The following is a 19,998-nucleotide window of genomic DNA, read 5'->3' as shown; positions in this document are numbered from 1 at the left end:
ATCATTAAAGACACTATCACACAAGTGACGAAGAGACGTAATATCTCTCGGATCTTTCACTCTATCTAAGTTCAAAAGTTTTTGCATGTGCGCTCGTTGGACCGATTCTGGCTTCCCATAGCGTTCCTTCAACGCGTCTATTGCAGCGTTGTAGTTCGCCGAAGTCAAAGAATATCCCGCGATACATGACTTCGCTGGTTCGCCTAAGAGTCCCCGAAGATAATTGAATTTGTCAACGTCGGACAAACTTCCATTTCCGTGAATGGCGCTTTCGAAGGAATCCCAAAACTCCTGCCATTCGCAAACATTTCCATTGAACCGTTTAACGTGCAGCTTTGGCAATTTTGCGCAAACTGTTCTATTGGTCACCGACGCTCCTCCGTCAGACCTTAACGAACTGTTCATTCTATTTTCCAGCGCAATTGCTGTCAATCTTTTGGCGAAGCTTCCTCGCCATCGACTTTGCTTCAGAACTTATTCTTCCAGCTTCCTCGACTTCGCTGACAATGTCAAGTTATGACGCTTCTTCGTCCCCAGCATCAAGTTAAGGATGTCTTCATCCAGTTTTTGAAGCATAGCGACTGTCTCCAAGATTTTGTCGCGTTGCTGTTCCGCGTCATTCTTCTTCGTTCATCGAATGCGTCGATTCAAGCCTGCTGCCGACGCCACAACTTTCGTCAGGTAACCACGATGACCTGCTCGTACTTTTCTTTCTTGCTAACTCCTCCATACTATCCGGCTCGAAGGACCACTTGTCGCAGAATTCACTGAGTTCGTCCAGAAAATTGATCTGCACTCTGATTCGGTTTGTTTTATGGAGTTTATTAGCAATGAACAATCTACACAATCTCTCCGACTATTACAAATTTGAGTCTATTTATATGTCTACATTTCGTGACTTACGTGCACTATTACAACATGAATTAATTAAGAGAGAAAATACTTAGGAAGTGTTAAGTATATACACCCTAATTTTTAATTATAATTTTAGCACACATAAAACTCTGCATGGGAACTTATAAAATCTGGCATGCAATAAAAAATATAAATGAAATATCCTAAATTATACAACAACTTCTTTGTACACAGTCCTTGAACGTCTTTTCACAACTCTGTGTCCAAGTTTAATTCGTCTGGGTTGCTACAATTAAAATAATGATTATGCATAACAAGCACTAAAGAGCAGCTGGCTCAAATATGTTAAAAATCTCAAAAAAACTTTATCCAAAAACTCAAAAAAGTCAAAAACATAGAAATAAAACTTACAACTAAGCCAAAATGCTCCTCAAAATAAGCATTCTGTTTATACTTTGTGGAAATATGTTTGAATGGATTTGAGATACATGACCTTTATCAAATAATTCATCAAGACCTGGCACATCATTATAGTTTAATCCAGCTTTCTAAGCAATTTTGCAAACCGTGTTTAATTGCTTTGACTGTTCCTCGGACAAGTTCAGTGGAATCTTCTACAATGTTATCCACACATTTTTGTGTGAGCAGATTGATTTCTTTTGTTTTCAGAAGAAATTGAGCATTTTTGTGTTCCATTGCTTGAACAGAGTTATCATGTTTATTTTCCCTGTTGAATTCATCAATTAAGAGTTCAAGGCCATCCTCATCAGGACAAAAATTGTTGAGTGCTACTCGCTGATTCAACGCAACATAGATCACGTGAGTTTAAGTCAACATTGGCGTGCTTTCTTCTAAGATGACTTTTGTAAGAGTTAACCTAAACAACAAATCCGTGAGCGCACTGAGTAAGTAAATATTTTTAACAAATAACAAACAAATCAGTGTCGTATCAAGAATCAAAAGTTTACCTTAGGGAAGGTTGAATTACATTCCGGCACTTCGCAGAAATATGCAATCTGGCATCGTGTTCATGAACAGCGACCAAATGATGCAACATTCCAGCGACAGACGTTGAAAAAAACGTTGCACATACCTGACAACACAATCGTGGCATAATTAATTGAATTTTTACGAATATTCTTGCGTCACTAGTCAAGTGACAACTCCGTTATCGTTTGTTAGAGCAATGAATGAGTAAAATCAGATCAATATTAAGTGTCATTAAGTGCATTTCTTTGTCCAATTAGATGCGAACTTGCGGCGATTGGTCGATTTGGCCACTTGACATCCCATTACGCAAAGGGGCACGTGTCTGACTGCCTGTTGCCGATGTATGTAGTCGCCATTGAGCTCTAAAAGACCTGGAGGGGCAAAGGGCCTGGACCCCGTGGTCAAAAACATGGCGGTAATGGCGGATTTGGGTTGTCAAAACTTCCACTTTGAGAAAAATTTTTAACATTCGCTCCCTCCCGAAACGGATCTCTATTACTGCTCATAGTAATGACAACCAGCGAAAACAACCACGATACCGTAAGCATAAAATATCGAAAATAATGCTTCAGATTTTTGTGAAATAGACACACATTTAAATGAAGTAAATCTACTGTAAAATAGCGTATATGTTTTCAAGTAATGCTTTAGCCATATTAGAAATAAATATCAAACTGCATTCTTTACACTGTCAATGTGTTGTTAAGCTTTAATGCATAATCCCATGCGCAATACTTGTGTTTTTGACTGTTTGTGAACAGCTTGGTGCAACTGTCTTTCTTGAATAGATGGGTAAATCTTAGTTAAAATGTCCAAAAAGGAGTTAGAAAAGTTAGCTTACCCCGACGACTTAAGTCGACTGGAAATATATTATAAGTAGGTATGTAATTTTTTGAGTTTTTTTTGGTAGGATTGATTCTGGGTGTCTTATAAAGTATTATGATATTCCGATAAATCTACTGAGAACTTATGAGGAAAATATCTTGAACTAGGAGAGCAAAAGAACGAAATTCAGAAATTCTATAATCATGTTGCTGGTTCTGTTTTGAGCCAAGATATTAGAAACTGGATTGTTATTGACAACCATGGATCTACTACTGAACAGAACTACATTAATTTCCCATTGAAACTACTATTTCTTAAATCAAAGTGCATTGGTTTCTCTGACATAACACTTTTATTGCTGCATGAAGGCAAACCTGTTTAAATAATTATAATGTAGGTGAAGATATTTAGCATGTTGTATAATTGTTATTATACAGACATTATTTATAATATTATGGCTTTGTGTAATGTATGTCAAGAACTTATTAATTCTCAATAATGCTAACCTTCTTGCACTACTTTTCTTTTGTGTCCTTACAAATTACAGTTACCTACACTAATTTTTTCTAGGTTCAAACAACTTGACAAATTTTTGAATTTTACATTATGCCTTTGAATTTTTGTCTTTTGGTAAAATATCAGTGAATGACTTAAAATCAAGTTTATCTAAAATAGTATTTTGTACAAAGTAACTATACATAATTGGAAAAGTCTCATGTTGAAGACAGATGTCGCTTCTTTTACTAGATTGCTACTCTTATTCTTTTAAATGATATCGTAATTGTTCAAAAGACATAAAAAGTTCTTTGCCATCAATTTTTGCTTCTTCCACATTCAACTTCATTGCAACCAATGCATCTTATGTGAATTTTTAATCACCTGGAATTGAAAAACGTATGGATTTTGTCAGATGATGCAGTACTGTATTTAATGTTTCATGCCTGTCATGATAAGCTTTTCTTGAGCAAATATTTCAAGGTAGGAGCAAAATTTGGCACATCATTGAACAAAGTAGTTTTTATCTTGATTTTGATGTACTAACCTGTTTACTACACTGTGTAACAAACAATTCATTTACAGAAACACCAGATGGCATTTATAAAACTTTTAGCATAAAGCAAACCTTTACACACCATCATGCTTGTCCAAATCTGTCAAATTGTCCAGGCTAGCTGTTTAATACAGGTGTTTTTTATTGTACGACATGTACCAAAGAGCTCATTAATTAATCCTGCACTGCATTTGATTTCAATACAGCTCTGTCCTTAATATTTGCTTCATATTTTCAGAAAAATATCATGAAAAAATCCTCCATTTCAACTCAGTTGAAACAAGGAGTTTTAAGATATGCATATCTCGATAAGAATTGGTTGCTTTGTCTAGTCTAGGAAGCGATTAAGTAAAGAACAAATAAGACTGGATAAACAGAACTTAAATTATAACTTAGGAGTAAAAACATTCACAAAATATATACCATCACACTTCAAGTATTGACTTAAAACAAAACACCTAACACTTTAAATAGTAAACAATCTTACGTTGCTTACCGGTGTCATGAAATGTTTCCTTTTCTGGCATTACTTCAGCATCCGTATACCAAACAAGTTTGCAGCATGTTTTAAAGATAAAATTTCTAAAGTTTTTGTGCTTGGCATTGATATTTTATATAATCGCAATTGTGGTTGTCAAATCCGGGTGGGCGAAAAAAATTTCATTTTATGAGCCCGCGTCTTTCCGCTGACTTTGACAACCAAAATCCGCCATGTTTTTGACCACGCGGCCGCGCGCTGATAATTTATAGTAATTTTGTTGACGTTTCCCCTCCAGGTCTTATAGAACTCAATGGTAGTCGCGTGGCGTGTTTCTAAACTTCTTGTGCTTTGTTGAAGTGCATTTTAAGCGTTTAAACTCTTCTATTGTGGGCAAAATGGAAATCAACAAACAATCATCTGTCGCTGACATTCTTTTTTTGTAAAAGAACAAATTGGATGAAATTGTCGAAGATTTTGAAGGTATTGTCTCATCCTGAAATGTCTTGTGCATAAATCTAGTGTAGAAAATAATTCAAAATTACATTTATAGATGACTTGCCTTGTTTACGTTTTACTAGCAGGCAGATTTGGTCGAGCGCTTTTAGAGAATACCAACAGCAATAACGTAATTTCATTGACGTTTTTCTTCTTATATTTTTAAAGCTAATCAAGTCGACGACGAGGATTTTTTCAATTTAGAACCACATGATATTTATCAGATGATTCCTCGAATACTACTTCGCAAGAAATTTACGTGTATTTGGAATGACGTTACTCAAAAGGTAAATTGAAGCCTTACAGGTTTTCTACATAAAATGGTTCAAAATACTTGGTTTGTTATTGGTTTGTTGATTATATTTTTTACTTCCATGTGCTTTGATTGTGTCGTTATAAAATCACCAGAAGTAAAATTTCAGGCTTCATCTATTAACAGGGGGTCATCAGCTTCAACAACACACTCTTGTGTCACTTCGAACAACATCAGAACCATCAACAAGGATGTGAATCCAGACATTCCGAGTAATTCAGCTGATCATCAAGAAAATCATGATGAGGTATCAAGCAACCCAGCTTGACTTGTTTGTGTTGTAATTGTGTGGATCCAGATGAACCATTGCTCCTATTTTGCCTGAATCCTCTATTAACAGGGCTTGTCAGAATCAGCTTCAACAGTGCACTCGTACATCTATTCAAGCCACATAAGAACCATCAACTTGGATGTAAATGAAGACATTGTTCTTAGTACTTCAGCTTCAACCTAATTATATAAGATTATATTACGCGCATTCGTGTCATGCGACTTTGTCGATGATTTTCTACAACTTAGTTTTTTGTGCCACCTCCAGATTTTGGATATGTTATACACAGTAAGAATATCTACAACATGGCCAAGTTTAAAAAAATTCTACAGTGTAGTTTTTTATTTATAAGGCTTTTTTTCTTAAAGAACAGGAATTCTTAACTTAAATATGCAAGATTATATTACGCGCATTCGTGTCATCCGACTTTGTCGATGATTTTCTGCAACTTATTTTTTTGTGCCACCTCCAGATTTTGGATATGTTATAGACAGTAAGAATATCTACAACATGGCCAAGTTTAAAAAAATTCTACCGTGTAATTTTTTAGCTATAGAGCTGTTTCTCGAATGTGGTGCCATTTTCACAGTTAATACCAGAGTACATTCTCAAGGAATATTATTTCTTTCATTTTTTGTGCCACCTCCAGATTTTGGATATGTGATAGAAAATATAATTATTTATATTCTGGCCAAGTTTAAAAAAATTCTACCTTGTATTTTTTTTTTATAGGCCTTTGTTTGTTAAAGAACCGGAATTCTGATATATTTATATTTATTAAAAATTCTACCGTGTAGTTTTTAAATTATAGGCTAATTAAGAGAAATGGAAAGTACACTGTCATATAAATCTTAGTGTTTTCTTCAATTTCTTGACTTTTATACATTTATTGTGATGGTTAAGGACTGTAAAATAGTAATAAACAGTTAAGAATTGTTTTTTACTGTTTTATTTGATGGGAAACGTGTTTTAAAGACGATTTTTCGATTTATCATTTTGAATGATAAATTTTAGTTGAATGTGGTGATGATTGTTGTGATGAATGTTGTGTTGATTGTGTTGCCCGATGTGGTGCCAATTTCACGGTAGTCGAGACATTATCCATCGCTTCGCTTTTTTATTTCTTCTCAGAAGAAAAGAAATCTATAAAAAAGGGGGAAAACCACTTAAGTCAGATCACATTGAGGCATTTACTTACCAGCAGAGTGTTTTACGAGTAGAAGTACACGCAAGAATGAAAGAAAAGGTTTATAAAGTGACGGTGAATGCCAAATGTCAAGATTAAGTTTTACACTGTTTTCGTTGCCCAAATGAACACGAGGGCGTGATTTTCTCTTGTAGTGAAATAAAAAAAGGCTTTTTAATGAACGATTTGTTTTAAAAAATAGTGATACTCGTCGGTTTTCAGTCCTCAAATTGACCTACCACTACTAGTTTGGTGTGAGGGAGTTGTGGTAACAGGCTATACATATATTTGCATTTTTATTAATAAACACAAGGATAACATGGTATTTAAAAGACATGGAAATATGGTACATCATTTAATGTTGTTTTCCTGGGGGGAAGGAAAATTCCCATATAAAAGTGATGGGATGTTCATGGGAAATGTTCAGAAAGACTTCTTAAGGGTAACTGTGGGCAGTACTTGCTTTTATTTTTATCCCCAAAAAGACATCCATTGTAAAACATATGTCAAAACTTCTTTTAACTTCTGTTCTCCTAAACATGATAAAAGAATTCTCGCAGTGATCTAATTTGACACCCTATGTAAACCCAGGCTGTACCAGATGATAAATATTGTAATCCCTAGGAGGTAAAATCATCCCTTTACTGTTATATTAGAATGCTCCACCCACCCCCACCCCTCTAGCTGTATTTTCTTCTAAGTAAGCCTCAGTCTACAAATTATTTCATTTTCTATTTGAACAACAATAATTATTAAAAAACTGTCCAATGTAGTCTTCAAACATAAAACTACTCAAAAAACATATCTTCACATCCCTCTTTGATGAGAGGAAATTGCAAATTTACAAGTGTTCCACATAACTGAAACAAAATGTCAGCATAGCAGTGCAAATACAAAGGAATGACACCTAAAATTTTGAAGTCTTTCAGCCTAGCATTGGCTCTTTCGACATGAAACTGTGCTTTAGCTATGGCTTTTGTTTTCTTGACCTCACTCTCTGTGAAAGTTCCATTATTCAGAAAAGGTGGAATATTGACACAGACACCATGTGGTACAACATCCTGGATAAGGAAACCCTTGTCCGCCAGAATCATATCTCCAGCTGTCAAGTGATTAAGGAGTCCAGACTGTTGCACAATGGCCTTCTCTGAAATAGAACCTGGATACAGGCGACTGACATTAGTAATGACTCCATTTGGTGCAACACCAATTATTACCTTAAAGGAATTCATTCCTCTGTATGATAAAAAGGTTGCATTTTGCTGACTCATCAATCCCGGTGCAGCAAGCTCAATATCTGTGCAGACAGGATTCAAATTGCCTGAAAGAGGAGGGTGCAGAGATCTTGTTTTTTTGTTTCTGGGATGGAATCGACGTCATTAGCTCGTCAAACAAAATTTCATGCAAAACATGAGTGAATGCTATGACAATGTTAGAAATTGTGGCCACACTACAATGAAACAATTGGGCTAGGTGAAGCTGTGTGTTGTTCTGTCATACTTTCATAAAAGTGATAAAAATTTGATCATCAAAATTGACGGATTATACCTTCCAAAGCACTAAGATTTAAGGTTTTGGCTACGGGAAATACAAAGCGACCGTTAAAAAGACAACTAGCTGAAGCTTCTATCATTCAGTATTCGATGATTCTCCCTCATGTCCTGATGTTAACTCTTCACCAGAATAGAGTCCGTAAATCTCACTTAAAATCACGTATTTCATCAAATTTTCACCGAATAAGGAATTCTTTTCGAATATCAGTTCATACCTTATGAGTCGAACCATCTCTTGTACTCGTCGTTCAGCATTGTAGCGCTTGGAAAAGCAAAGAACTTGCAAGTGTTGCCCTCCGACGAATGGCCACATGTAGGAGCAAAACAGTCCTTTGCTTTGCTTTAACAGCATGAATATTTAATGCTTGCACTGAATCGAAGTCTGATTGTTCGTCATTTTCAAGAGCAGCCATGTTGGACTAGATTATGAAAGTTGTCGGTAATGATCGGCTATGATCGCAAGAAACATTTTGTTCCTTGCGATGGCAGCGCCGACGCTCGGTGTTCGTCACAAAAAATCGGCGACATAAATTTTAACGCGTTCTCATTAATAGTAAGCGCTCGCCGACGTCGCAAAAGCTCTATCGTCGACGTTTTACAATGAATGAGAACTAGGCTTTAGCCACGTCTCACAAGACGAATGGGCTGCATTAAAAATTACGTAATTGGATTTGGGTGGGTTGCGGTTATAACCGCTACGTACGCATAAAAGCATTGTACCCAAGACAACAAATCACTTTTTCTGACTTCTTTCGCGAAACAGTTGAGTTTGACGGGGCTATTGCTCCATTTTCGATAGTGAACGAAGGAGGATCAACCGCAGTTAGTAGCAGATTATCTGGCAATAAGTAGCACATCTCAACGAGTTTATAATCGAGGACTTGTCCAACTAATTTTGAAGGAATCAAAAGCCAACCAGGACCCAGGACCAAGCACTAAATGAGAGGGGGAAATCGCAGCCGACAATGGTACCGTTGATGTTGCTGACATGATAATTAGTGTCCCTAGTTTGCGTTGGTAATTCAGAGGACACATCAACAAAGGATGGAGTAGATAATGTACCTAATTTTGTTGAATCAAAAGACACCTCACCAAGCTGTTCCAATCCAGAAATCGTCGCTCTTTTATCAGCACAAAGTTTGATTGATTGAAACGCTCGCATCCAACCCACCGAAGGGGATTCACTTAGTTCGCGGTCGCAATTTTCATCAATATTTTGCGAGGACATTTCTTTCATTTCTATTTTTTATCTATTTTTTAACTGCACAGGGTGTCTCGTTTCCAGATTCGCAAGGCAATTCTTGGTTATTAACCATATTATTAACCTTTGTTATTTAATAACCTCATTTCTGTACTCACTTCTTGAATAATTATATTAGTAACGAAGACAAGACAAATGTAACAGCAAGTCAGTCGTTTATTATGGAAAGCTAAAGACAGTTTTTTCATACAGCATAGGTAATTACACGACAAAATGCTTGAAATACAGAAAGGTAATATTGCCAGACAATGTTTGATTGCCGTAACTGCGTAAAAGCACTATTGATATTGCTCATTTAATAAAAACGACAAGTTTTTTTTAAATAAACATGTTTCAACATCTCATGATGCCATCTTCAGTATTATAAGGAATATTATGTATGTGATGAATATATATGAGTAATATGATACTGTGATACAATTTATACACTTATGAATAAATTATTATATTACAATGAAATAGTGGTTAGAATTAATAATGAAAGTATTTAAATGCTGAATATAGTGTTAAAACGAAAAACTTGAACGTTGAGATTAGAGTTAGTTTTGTTAATGTGAAGTGCTTCTTTGATTTTGAGTTCAAATGTAGTATCTGCAGTGTCGATGATTTTAAAGCAAGTGGGTGAATACTGAATAGTTAGTTTTGCATGAAGGTGATTTTAAAAGGTGTCGAAAGATGTGTGAATTTTTGTCAGTTGTGGTGTTGATGTGTTGTAAGACCTTAGACGGCATGTTTGCCAGAACGTCTTCTCATAATGTCTCTCTTTGCCCAAAGTCGAAATACCACACTTCGCTTGATGACGACGACGACGACGAGCAAAATATTTTATCCGGTAATGAAGTCGAGAATAGTGACAATAATGACGATATTTTGTCGGAAAATCAAATGCTAACTAGTGATTCAATGCCTTCTTATGGAAAACCAATGAAAAACGAAGGAGAATCGTCGGTCGAAGAACTTAGTAATACGTCTGTCGAGAATTGTGCTCGCAAAAAAAATGAAACGATAACCAACATGTCTGAGACCAACATGGGTTCCACTCTCCAAGCTCGTGACAACATGACGAACTCGACGAAACAGAAGCAAGCTTTGAGTAAACTGAAAAAAATTATTACGGACTCGAATGTCGAAAAAGCTGCACTGAAATCCAACATCTCTCTTTCAAAAGAGAAAAAAGCTGATCGGGAAATCTCGAAAAATAGAGAAATGGAAGATGGAAAGGAAAAAGCTACAGCAAGTGGACTCCATGGCATCTCCGTTGATGAAAAGCGTCGACGAATCGACTCACGTGAGGAGCAAAATGTGCTGGAAACTAAGAGCTTCTCCAAACATTCTTCTTCTGTAGGGTCCAAAGATGTCCACAGTTTGTGCGATAAGCATGTTGAAAAGAAAGGAAAAACGAAAAAGGTAGAGGTTGTGGCATTTTGTGGCGGGTAGGATTATCCACAGGCTTACCCCATGAACAGTTGAAACTGAGGAAGGCCGTAGTTAAGGAAGGGCGGGATTAAAGTTAAAGCCTTAAAGGCCAGGTGGGATTAAGGGCAGGTGCAATTAAAAAAGTCGGGATTATAGACAAATTGGTTTAGGTTCAGGCGAGTGTTAGGACAGGTGGGATTAATGACAGGTGTGGTAAAGGACAAGTGGGATAAAGGGCAGGTGGGATAAAGGACAAGTGGGATAAAGGGTAAGTGGGATTAAGGATCGGTGTGGTAAAGGGACAATTGGGATGAAGAGCGGGTGGGATAAACGATAGGTAGGATTAAGGAGAGTTATTACAATGGACAGGGGTGACAGGACAGGTGAAATTAGGTATGAATAAGATTAAGCTCATAAAAGACTCTGGGACAACTGGGACTACTAATTACATGTGACACGAACCACCTGTCTCACCAGTAATTAGCTCTCTTGTCCTTTTTTGTAGTTTTCCTCGTATTTACAATGGACATTTCGGACTAAGAAGGTGGGACAAAGGACACTTGAGAGTCAGGATGGACGTTGTCTTCTAAATACAACCTGTTAAAATATCTGACCTGTACTTCATTTCTTAGGAAGACGAGGAAGATGATTGCGATATTGTTCTTGATCTTGACGACTTTGATCCGGGAGAGGAAATTACCGAACAGTTTGACGATAAACCCTTTTTTGAATGAGTTTGATCTTCGATTATTGCTTCAGTTATATCTGATATTTTTCGCGAAAAACTTTTTTAGACTGAGAAGGACTTCGCTCCTGGTGGTATTCCTACAGCAATGTCAACAAGTGAGTGGACAGATAAGTAATAATAATAGTAAGAATTTTTTTCATTTGCCTGAACTGCATTGAAATTACGGGAATAAAACAATGTTAAAATTACAATGGGAAAAAGTTAAGATAACCAAAGTTCAATGAAGTATGTAAAAAACAATGTGTGGAATGAAAAAATTTTAAAATTGTATAAAGGTATTTCATGTATAAATTTAAAAATGACGTTTACCTTGGTCCTCGAATCTTATTAAAGATATTTCTTTATTAAGGCGATCCCATTGTATTGGAATGCAATACTTCTCCGCGCCGTTTTTTTTTCTCGCTTTAGGCAGCAACAGTTAATTAGTATTCTCATTTGAAAGCCTTGTTGGTGTATTAAAATGAGCTGAAACAGTGCAGTTAACAATGTTGTGATTTAAGGAAGAAGCTTGAACAACATTGTTCACAAAGTGCCAGGAAACATTCAGGTAGAAAAAGTTTCACATCAATTGCTTGGAATTGATGGCAGGATCTCTGGCCATCAAGACGTTTACAAAAAACAAGGTTTGTACACACGTGAAAGTATTAATGGAAAGCACTACCGCAGTAGCGTACATAAACAAGATGGGAGGGACCCACTCGTAGGCTTTATCAAATCTAGCGCTACAACTGGAACAGAACAGAATTGTGGTATCTGTTCGACACCTGCCAGGGTACTGGAATGCCAGGGTACCGGATTGGGCATAGAGGAATTTAGTTGATTCGAGTGATTGGAAACTGGACCCATCAATGTTTCAGGCAATAATGAAAATATGGGGCCGATGAAGAGCGACTTATTTGCCTCTCGCCTAACTCATCAACTTCCCAAGTTAGTCAGCTGGAAACCGGATCCCATAGCAATACATTCAGATGTGTTTTCTTTAGATTGGGCAAGCCTTCGAGGCTATAGCCCAAGTGTTGCAAGCACAACCTTGGATCCTTTTTTACTGCATCTGTGCATAGATCGCCCTCTGTTGTTTTCAACGTCACCAACATTGCTGAGAGACAACATGCCTCACCCCCTTTCCAACCTGCAACTGGTTGGGTGGAGATTATCTGCAGACGTTACAATGACACAGGCATTTCAGAGTCAACTCGAGATATTTTTCTGGCTTCCTAGCAAAAGAACACAACCAACACGTATGCCTCCGTAGGAACATGTGGGTTAGCTGGTGTGATCAACGGCAAGTCAATCTCATTGAGTCTTATTTTAGAGTTTCTGAAAGATCAGTTTGAGGAAGGGAAAGCGTTTCACAGCCTCAACGTGTACAGATCCAGTTTGTCAGCCCTGTTGCCTGAGATTGATGGATATAAAGTGGGGTCTCACACGTTGATCTCACAACTTTTAAAAGGTATCTTTAATTTAAGATCGCCAGCACCCAAGTATTCTCATACTTGGAATGTTTCTATCATGTTAGGTTCATTAAATCATTGGGTTCGAATGAAGATATGAGTATCTGATATAAGATGTTGTTTTACAAGTTGGTAGTTTTTCTATGACTAACTGCACCGGATCGCTTATCCAATATGGCTAAGTGAGATCTTCGCTTTCGCGCTTACCACCCGGAAGGAGTATCCTTTCAGCTGCCGGGCTATCTAAGGAATCAAAGCCAGGAGACTTATCAAAGATCAGCTTTCACGCAACGTATCTCTCCGATGACGAGTTGTGTCTGGTAAAAATGATTGAGATCGTATGCGAAGCGAACTGCCGATAAGAGACCGAAGGAATCGAATCTCCAGAATAGACTATTCCTGTCCCTCTTTCGACCGCACCAACCATTGCTTCCTCTAGATTGGGGCGTTGGATTAAGACACTATTACAACTAGCAGACATTGATTGTAATGTTTTTACGGCACACTTCATTAGAGGTGCAGCCACTACTGCCGCATTTAATCAGTGTATTTCGATTTCGGAAATTTTATCGATGGCGGACTGGTCTTAGGAAAATACCTTTCGCAGATTGTCTTATAGACCGCAGTTCAACCTAGCACCAAGTAGGGAAATGATATCTACCTGCAAGAACTAGTCAGGCTTTAAACATGCAGTGTTAAATCTCGTCTCGTATAACTCATATAATTAATATTATACATCATCTGCTGCACAGACTTGCATTATCTACAATTGTCTTTTACGAGCTGTGAGTACGAATGTAGGATCCCCGAATTAACGACGTTAAGGCAACCCTGATTTAAATTCACTTTCGGGGCGCTTTTTCCAATTGAATTGTTTTGATGAACTTTCATTGTTCATTGTAATAAATTATAAAATAACCTTTGAAAAAAACGGGCGCTGGTCGAATGCTCCAAAAAAGGCGTGTTAATATAACTTAATAATGCAAAAATGCTTGGAAAACTCGTGCTTGCCCACGCAATTTCGAGTTTCTACCAAACTTTCACGCGTGTTTACATAACTCTGTACAAACTCGGAAAATGTTTTCGATTTTTTATTTATCATATGAGTATTTAAATTTATGCGCAACAAAATGGTGAAATAAAAATCATATGCCTAAAATTTCCGAGCATCTGATTGGACATACGATTTTCTTCACTTGTGAAAAACGTCGTAACTGTCTTGCATTCTGATTGTATATACGATACGCTTCCCTCCGAAAGAAAAAGACAACGTAAAATACAAACCTAATTCCTTCGTAGATGAATTGCCATTCATAATGTTATGACACAAACGGTGGAAAAACTAGTTTATCCCAATGAACAATTAATTTGTGTTATTGTATTTTCTTATGCAAATTATGTGATTGTTTTTAAGCGTTCGAGTTGTGTCTATCATTTCAGCAAACAAATTTCACTATAATCTAAAATTCAACACTCGTATGATAAAAAGATTACTTCATGGTTGGTTCGTTTGAATGATTCGTGGAAAAGTTGAGAATAAAAATCGTACGCACACAGTAACCATGAAGTAATGTATTAAAATCACAATTTGCCTCAGAGGTCAAACCATCTTCAATGATTTATTTTGAATAATCCAAACAATTTTTAAAAAGATTTGCGAGATTTACACGGTGGCTAACACTCTTTAGCCTGGTTATAGAATAGTTATTTCATTTCGAGTCATTTTATTCGTGTGCCTAATTATGTATTTTTTACCAGACCTTTGGGTTTCCTTAAGCGCTCCCCCCTGTTCTGAAGTTTGTAAATATAGAAATCAGGTGGGAAAGTCCATGCTCATCAGACCAGATCTGTAAAATAATGCATGCACGGCCGCACTTCGCTATAAGGCCCATTCATACGATCCGATTTGTCCGATCCAATTGTTTTGGTTCCGACTTTTGGATGCTTGTTATAGCGGTCCGATATTTTTGTTTGCCGGATATTTTAGGAGATATTTATAGTCGTGGAAGTAGCCATTTGTGTTATCCAGTACATTTATCGATATATTTTGCGTGTTTTTTTTTGTCAAATCTAATTTTTCGTGCCAAGTATGGAGAGTGAGAATTCTGAAGCTGGCCGGCTTCCTCTGATCTTTTCTCAAGTTTTCTTTTTTCTTTTCTCAAGTTCTATTTCCATCCAATTTGACTCGATTGTCGAAGGGTCGCTTTATATGTCTTTACATGATTCGTTTTTTAGGATCGGACAAAATCGAATCTGCTAAATCGCATCGTGTGAACGGACCTTTATTCAGGCGACCGCTGCAACTCGATTAAGACGACTCAAAGGAACGACTGAGACAAATGTATGAGAACCACCGCTCATCATTTACTTCATACAGCGTTAGCATCTCACTTTAGTTGTCTCCGTCTTGCCAATGCTGGCGGGGACTTCAGGTGCTCCACCAAGATTTAAGTGAAATGCTCCAACCAACGTACGATAGCAACGATCAGTCAACGGAGTAATGACCAATCTACGCAATAAAATTATGGAATAAGATCTATGTCTTAAGGAATAGTCCAGGCGGAATACTTAGTGAAAACAATTACTTTGTTGATGCTTATTCCTGTGAAAGTACTAATTCTTATGAAGGCGTAGCCCGTAATACTTTCTTTGAAATAAAGTGTCACGGGTTTGTTTGGTTCTAGGACGAATTTAAACGAGGTTTGTACATAAACAAATAAAACATGGGTACTTCAAACCGTGAAAGAACCACTTTCAACAGTCATAGTTAAATCAACAAAACATAAATAAAAACACTTTCTTCTATTAAGAGATCAGGGGTTTTTTTAACTGGTTGCGCGTGACATATTCTAAATAATCTTATACCTTACAGAATTTCTCAGGTATTCGTAACCGTAGTTGACCGTTGCATTGATAATTTTCACAAGGCAATTATCATTTTCCCAGTAATAGCGAAGCTGAGACAGCCAATCAAAGTCCTTTTCACGCGAGACACCTATGAAAGACATTTTTTTACATTATATGGCTTATTGCCAGCGGAGTAATAGAAGTTTTGAAATAGAAGTTAATAATAGAAGTTTTGAAAACAAGCGAAAATTTCGATCGATCAATTCTGCATAAAGTAAACATAATCTTCATGGCGTAAATATTTTTTTCAACACGAGAAAAAAAGAATTTGAATCAATGTCGAACTCGTATGCTCGATTGTTTTTTTTTTTCATCTTTTAGGCTTGATTACACAACTCCGTTTCATTACCATAAAGCAAGAGAATTACTTTTGGCAAGATCAAAGCGTACACCAGACATTTTTATTTAGCATTTTTATAAGTTTTGAAATACTATTGACACAGTAGCGAATCCATTATAGATCAAAATAAATTATAGCTGCTCAATTTTAAATTCAAATTGCATACAGAAAAACACTATTGGTTGTCAGTTTCTAAAAAATTTAATTTTTCAAGGTGTTTAGAAATGAAAATTCATACCAAAATGAGACGCAATGATTTATTTTGACGTACTCTACATTGAGATTTGCAGCATTAAGCGTCTTGGTTAAATGTGACATCAAGAAATGATCAACGGTCAATAATTCCCACAATAAATTTGAATTCTACAACTCACTAAACACTTTATTAAAGTTTTTCGGACTTATTCAGAATGTCTATAAGCTGAATGTTCCTTCAAGGACTTAACAGGCCGTTAAAACTTGATAACAACAAATCATGTTAGTTATAGTAGAGATATTTACACTATGTAAATCGAAACAATGCTGTTGAAGCATGCCTAAACCTGGCAAATAAAACTTTAAAAGACTTTACGAGATCAAAAGGAGCAAGCAATGTTCAATCTGTAGCGGCCTATTTCGCTGATTCATGAGTTCCTGTAAATTATGCCTGAGGAAAAATTGCTCGTTCTCACGTCGGATAGAATTAAAACACTCGACAAAAGGCGATAACTGTTATAGATGCTGTCAAAAATGCAAATTTAGCGCACATATTTTAAAATACACATATTCTCTGCTTTCAGTAACAGTTGCGACTGTCTTGAGTAGTGTCCTTTCTTATTGCAAAATAATTTTTTTATTTATGCTTGAAAAACTAAGTGTTGTATAATTTAGGATATTTCATTTATATTTTTTATTGCATGCCAGATTTTATAAGCTCCCATGCAGAGTTTTATGTGTGCCAAAATTATAATTAAAAATTAGGGTGTATATACTTAACACTTCCTAAGTATTTTCTCTCTTAATTAATTCATGTTGTAGTAGTGCACGTAAGTCACGAAATGTAAACATATAAATAGACTCAAATTTGTAATAGTCGAAAAGATTGTGTAGATTGTTCATTGCTAATAAACTCCATAAAACAAACCGAATCAGAGTGCAGATCAATTTTCTGGACGAACTCAGTGAATTCTGCGACACTAAGTATGTAGATGGATTGTAAATGATGATAGGTGTTGATGATACCTTTCTCCACCATATCTTCAACGACATCCCTTGCGTGCACATCGATTGTGACCAAGGCTCCCAATGTCGTTCTATTTTGCTTCGACAGTTTACCTCGAACAAGACTTATGATATCTTCGAGCAAATGAAATGTTTTACACAATCAGTAACATGGTAAAAAAATGTCCCATATCTGAAATATGACGAGACACGTGCTGAAAAATTGAAGCATCCATCACCGAACGGCAGACGCTTCTATCTCAAATTCATAAAATGCTTATGACCACAAATGGGTTTTTTATTGATTCAGATAGTTCTCAAAAAATTAGTTAACAACTTCTACACTAATTTATACACACATAAAATATTTCCAGAAGTAATACAGCTCAAACAAAAAGAAAAAAACACACACAAAAAGATAGCGCACTCAAAATGCAGGATCTCATGCAAGAATACAATTTCAACAATAATATATATAGAATTTATATTTTAAATTATGTATTGTTATAGAGTTTTATGCATAATAGGCCTTGTTTAAAAGAAAAGATACAGAACAAGAAAAGTAGCTATGTTGTGATATAGGCTTAAATAACTTTCATGCACAGATGTATTCCTAAGTTAAAGCTAAGTCTTCGCTGCTTTTTTCTTAAAACCTGTTTTTAAGCAGTAAAAACTTTTGAAATATGCCTTTTATCAAATTTGGAAGTTCTTAAATAACTTTTTGACACATACTAAAATCAATAAAACCAAATGGAGGTCATATATATGCTTTAAGTTCTGCCGAGATGTTGGTTAAGATTTAATAGCTATAAATAACTTTGATAGACAATTTTTTGACTTTCAAGCTTTCAGGAAAAACAGATACAGATAGAAACTCTTCGGAAAATAAGAAATCCTTTTCCCTTTATGTATTTTTGTTCATATTATTTTAAGCAACTTCAAAATATTGCTACAGATATGAATAATTTGTTCCGCAAAACAAATAATCAACCAAGCAATAAATCTTTTGCATTTCTAAAATTAAATTGCTAACAATTTTTAAGACCATAGTTAACGAATTTTCATGCAAAAGACTATAGTTCACTATAGTTTCATGCAATAGACTATAGTTCACGAATTTTCGTGCAAAAGACTATTGTTCACTACTTTTCATGCAAAAGACCATAGTTCACGAATTTTCATGCAAAAGACTATATTTCACGATTTTTCATGCAAAAGACCATAGTTCACGATTTTTCATGCAAAAGACTATAGTTCACGAATTTTTATGCAAAAGACCGTAGTTCACGAATGTTCATGGAAAAGACTATAGTTCACTATAGTTTCATGCAAAAGACTATAGTTCACGAATTTTCGTACAAAAGACTATAGTTCACGATTTTTCATGCAAAAGACTACAGTTCACTACTTTTCATGCAAAAGACCATAGTTCACGAATTTTCATGCAAAAGACTATATTTTCACGATTTTTCATGCAAAAGACTATAGTTCACGAATTTTTATGCAAAAGACCATAGATCACGAATTTTCACGCAAAAGACTATATTTCACTATAGTTCAACATAAATTTCTTAGGGAAAATGCTTTATTCATTACCTGGCATGAAGCCTTGTGTCCATAACAATAAAATATCGGCACCGAAATTGACACTTTTGACAAAATGTCATGCCTCTTGTTTGCCTAGAACGGTACCAATTTATTCAAAGTTTAGTTGGTGAATGAACTTGTCCCACATCATACATGCCAACATTAAGATACCTTTAAATGTGAGGATAATACACATCCAATATCATACATTATTTTTAAATCAACACCGGGACTTTGGTCAGCATCTTTTAAAATGCTTTGGATTAGGAACAGCGAATACGAAATTCTGAATACTGACAACTCTAAAATAAGGTGGAGCACATTATAGATTAGTGCATATATAATAATTGTTTTATTACTGTAAAAATAAACATGACAGTTTACACAATCAAGTCATAGACCATGCATAAGCATGATAAATTAAAGGAAAAGAAAAAAATTGGCTGTTTGTAATTTTGATTTTAAATCCACGTAGCTACTTACGTATGTATCAAGGCCCATAGACCTGCATGAAGCATGGACCCACTTTTCTCAGGGGCGAAGCATGCCCAATCTTTTACTCTTACAATGCAAATTTGTCTGCAAAATTGTTAATAATTTCTTTAGAAAATCAAATCCATTCATTGTTTTCCCAGTGATAAACCATCAAGCGATCGTAATTGGGGTTTATGGAGCATAATTTCAAAAATCTCCAATCATTGTATATAAGTAACAAAATTTAACGAAAAATGTCTTGCATGTTACGGCAACAAGCAGCCACTAGAATCTTATCCAAACTAGAGCACCCCCTCCCTCCAGAAAAGTACATCCCTGGGTAATGATGTAGCGATTGAAGAAAGACAATCTTTTCTGCTCTGGTTTCTTCCTTGATTAAAAGTCCCCGTAGGTAAAATATTATTTTTTAGTGTCTTCAAAAAAACCAGGTCAAATTCAGTCCTAGAAGGCTCGATGGTTTTGGTCTTACAGATGGTGAGGCTATTGAAAGGCTCTGGGCTTACCTTCGTGGGTTCTCAGCAATTAATAAGGAGATGTCTGCCAGTAGAAGAGTAGATCTTTTGACAGACGCGC

General features: G+C 36.0%; 1 protein-coding gene and 2 long non-coding RNA genes across 3 annotated transcripts; 1 reads left to right on the top strand and 2 right to left on the bottom strand.

Moving 5' to 3' along the window:
• The first annotated feature begins 4,892 nt into the window (after positions 1-4,892).
• LOC124455213 lies at positions 4,893-5,437 on the top strand. Its single transcript, XR_006951775.1, has 3 exons — positions 4,893-4,984; positions 5,137-5,257; positions 5,351-5,437. It is a non-coding gene; the product is annotated as an uncharacterized LOC124455213 (long non-coding RNA).
• A 440-nt stretch (positions 5,438-5,877) lies between these two features.
• Positions 5,878-19,962, bottom strand: LOC124455205. Its single transcript, XR_006951769.1, has 3 exons — positions 19,895-19,962; positions 15,173-15,176; positions 5,878-5,888 (listed from the first exon to the last, which is right to left on the bottom strand). It is a non-coding gene; the product is annotated as an uncharacterized LOC124455205 (long non-coding RNA).
• LOC124455203 lies at positions 7,063-7,856 on the bottom strand. Its single transcript, XM_047005897.1, is given in 2 exon segments — positions 7,063-7,772; positions 7,774-7,856. Coding segments are annotated over 2 exon segments (591 nt in total). The 5' UTR covers positions 7,848-7,856; the 3' UTR covers positions 7,063-7,255.
• Positions 19,963-19,998: the final 36 nt, after the last annotated feature.

Source organism: Xenia sp. Carnegie-2017, unplaced genomic scaffold (genome assembly GCF_021976095.1).
Source record: "Xenia sp. Carnegie-2017 unplaced genomic scaffold, XeniaSp_v1 HiC_scaffold_30, whole genome shotgun sequence".
Classification (NCBI taxonomy): domain Eukaryota; kingdom Metazoa; phylum Cnidaria; class Anthozoa; order Malacalcyonacea; family Xeniidae; genus Xenia; species Xenia sp. Carnegie-2017.
This window is presented reverse-complemented; position numbering and strand designations above follow the sequence as displayed.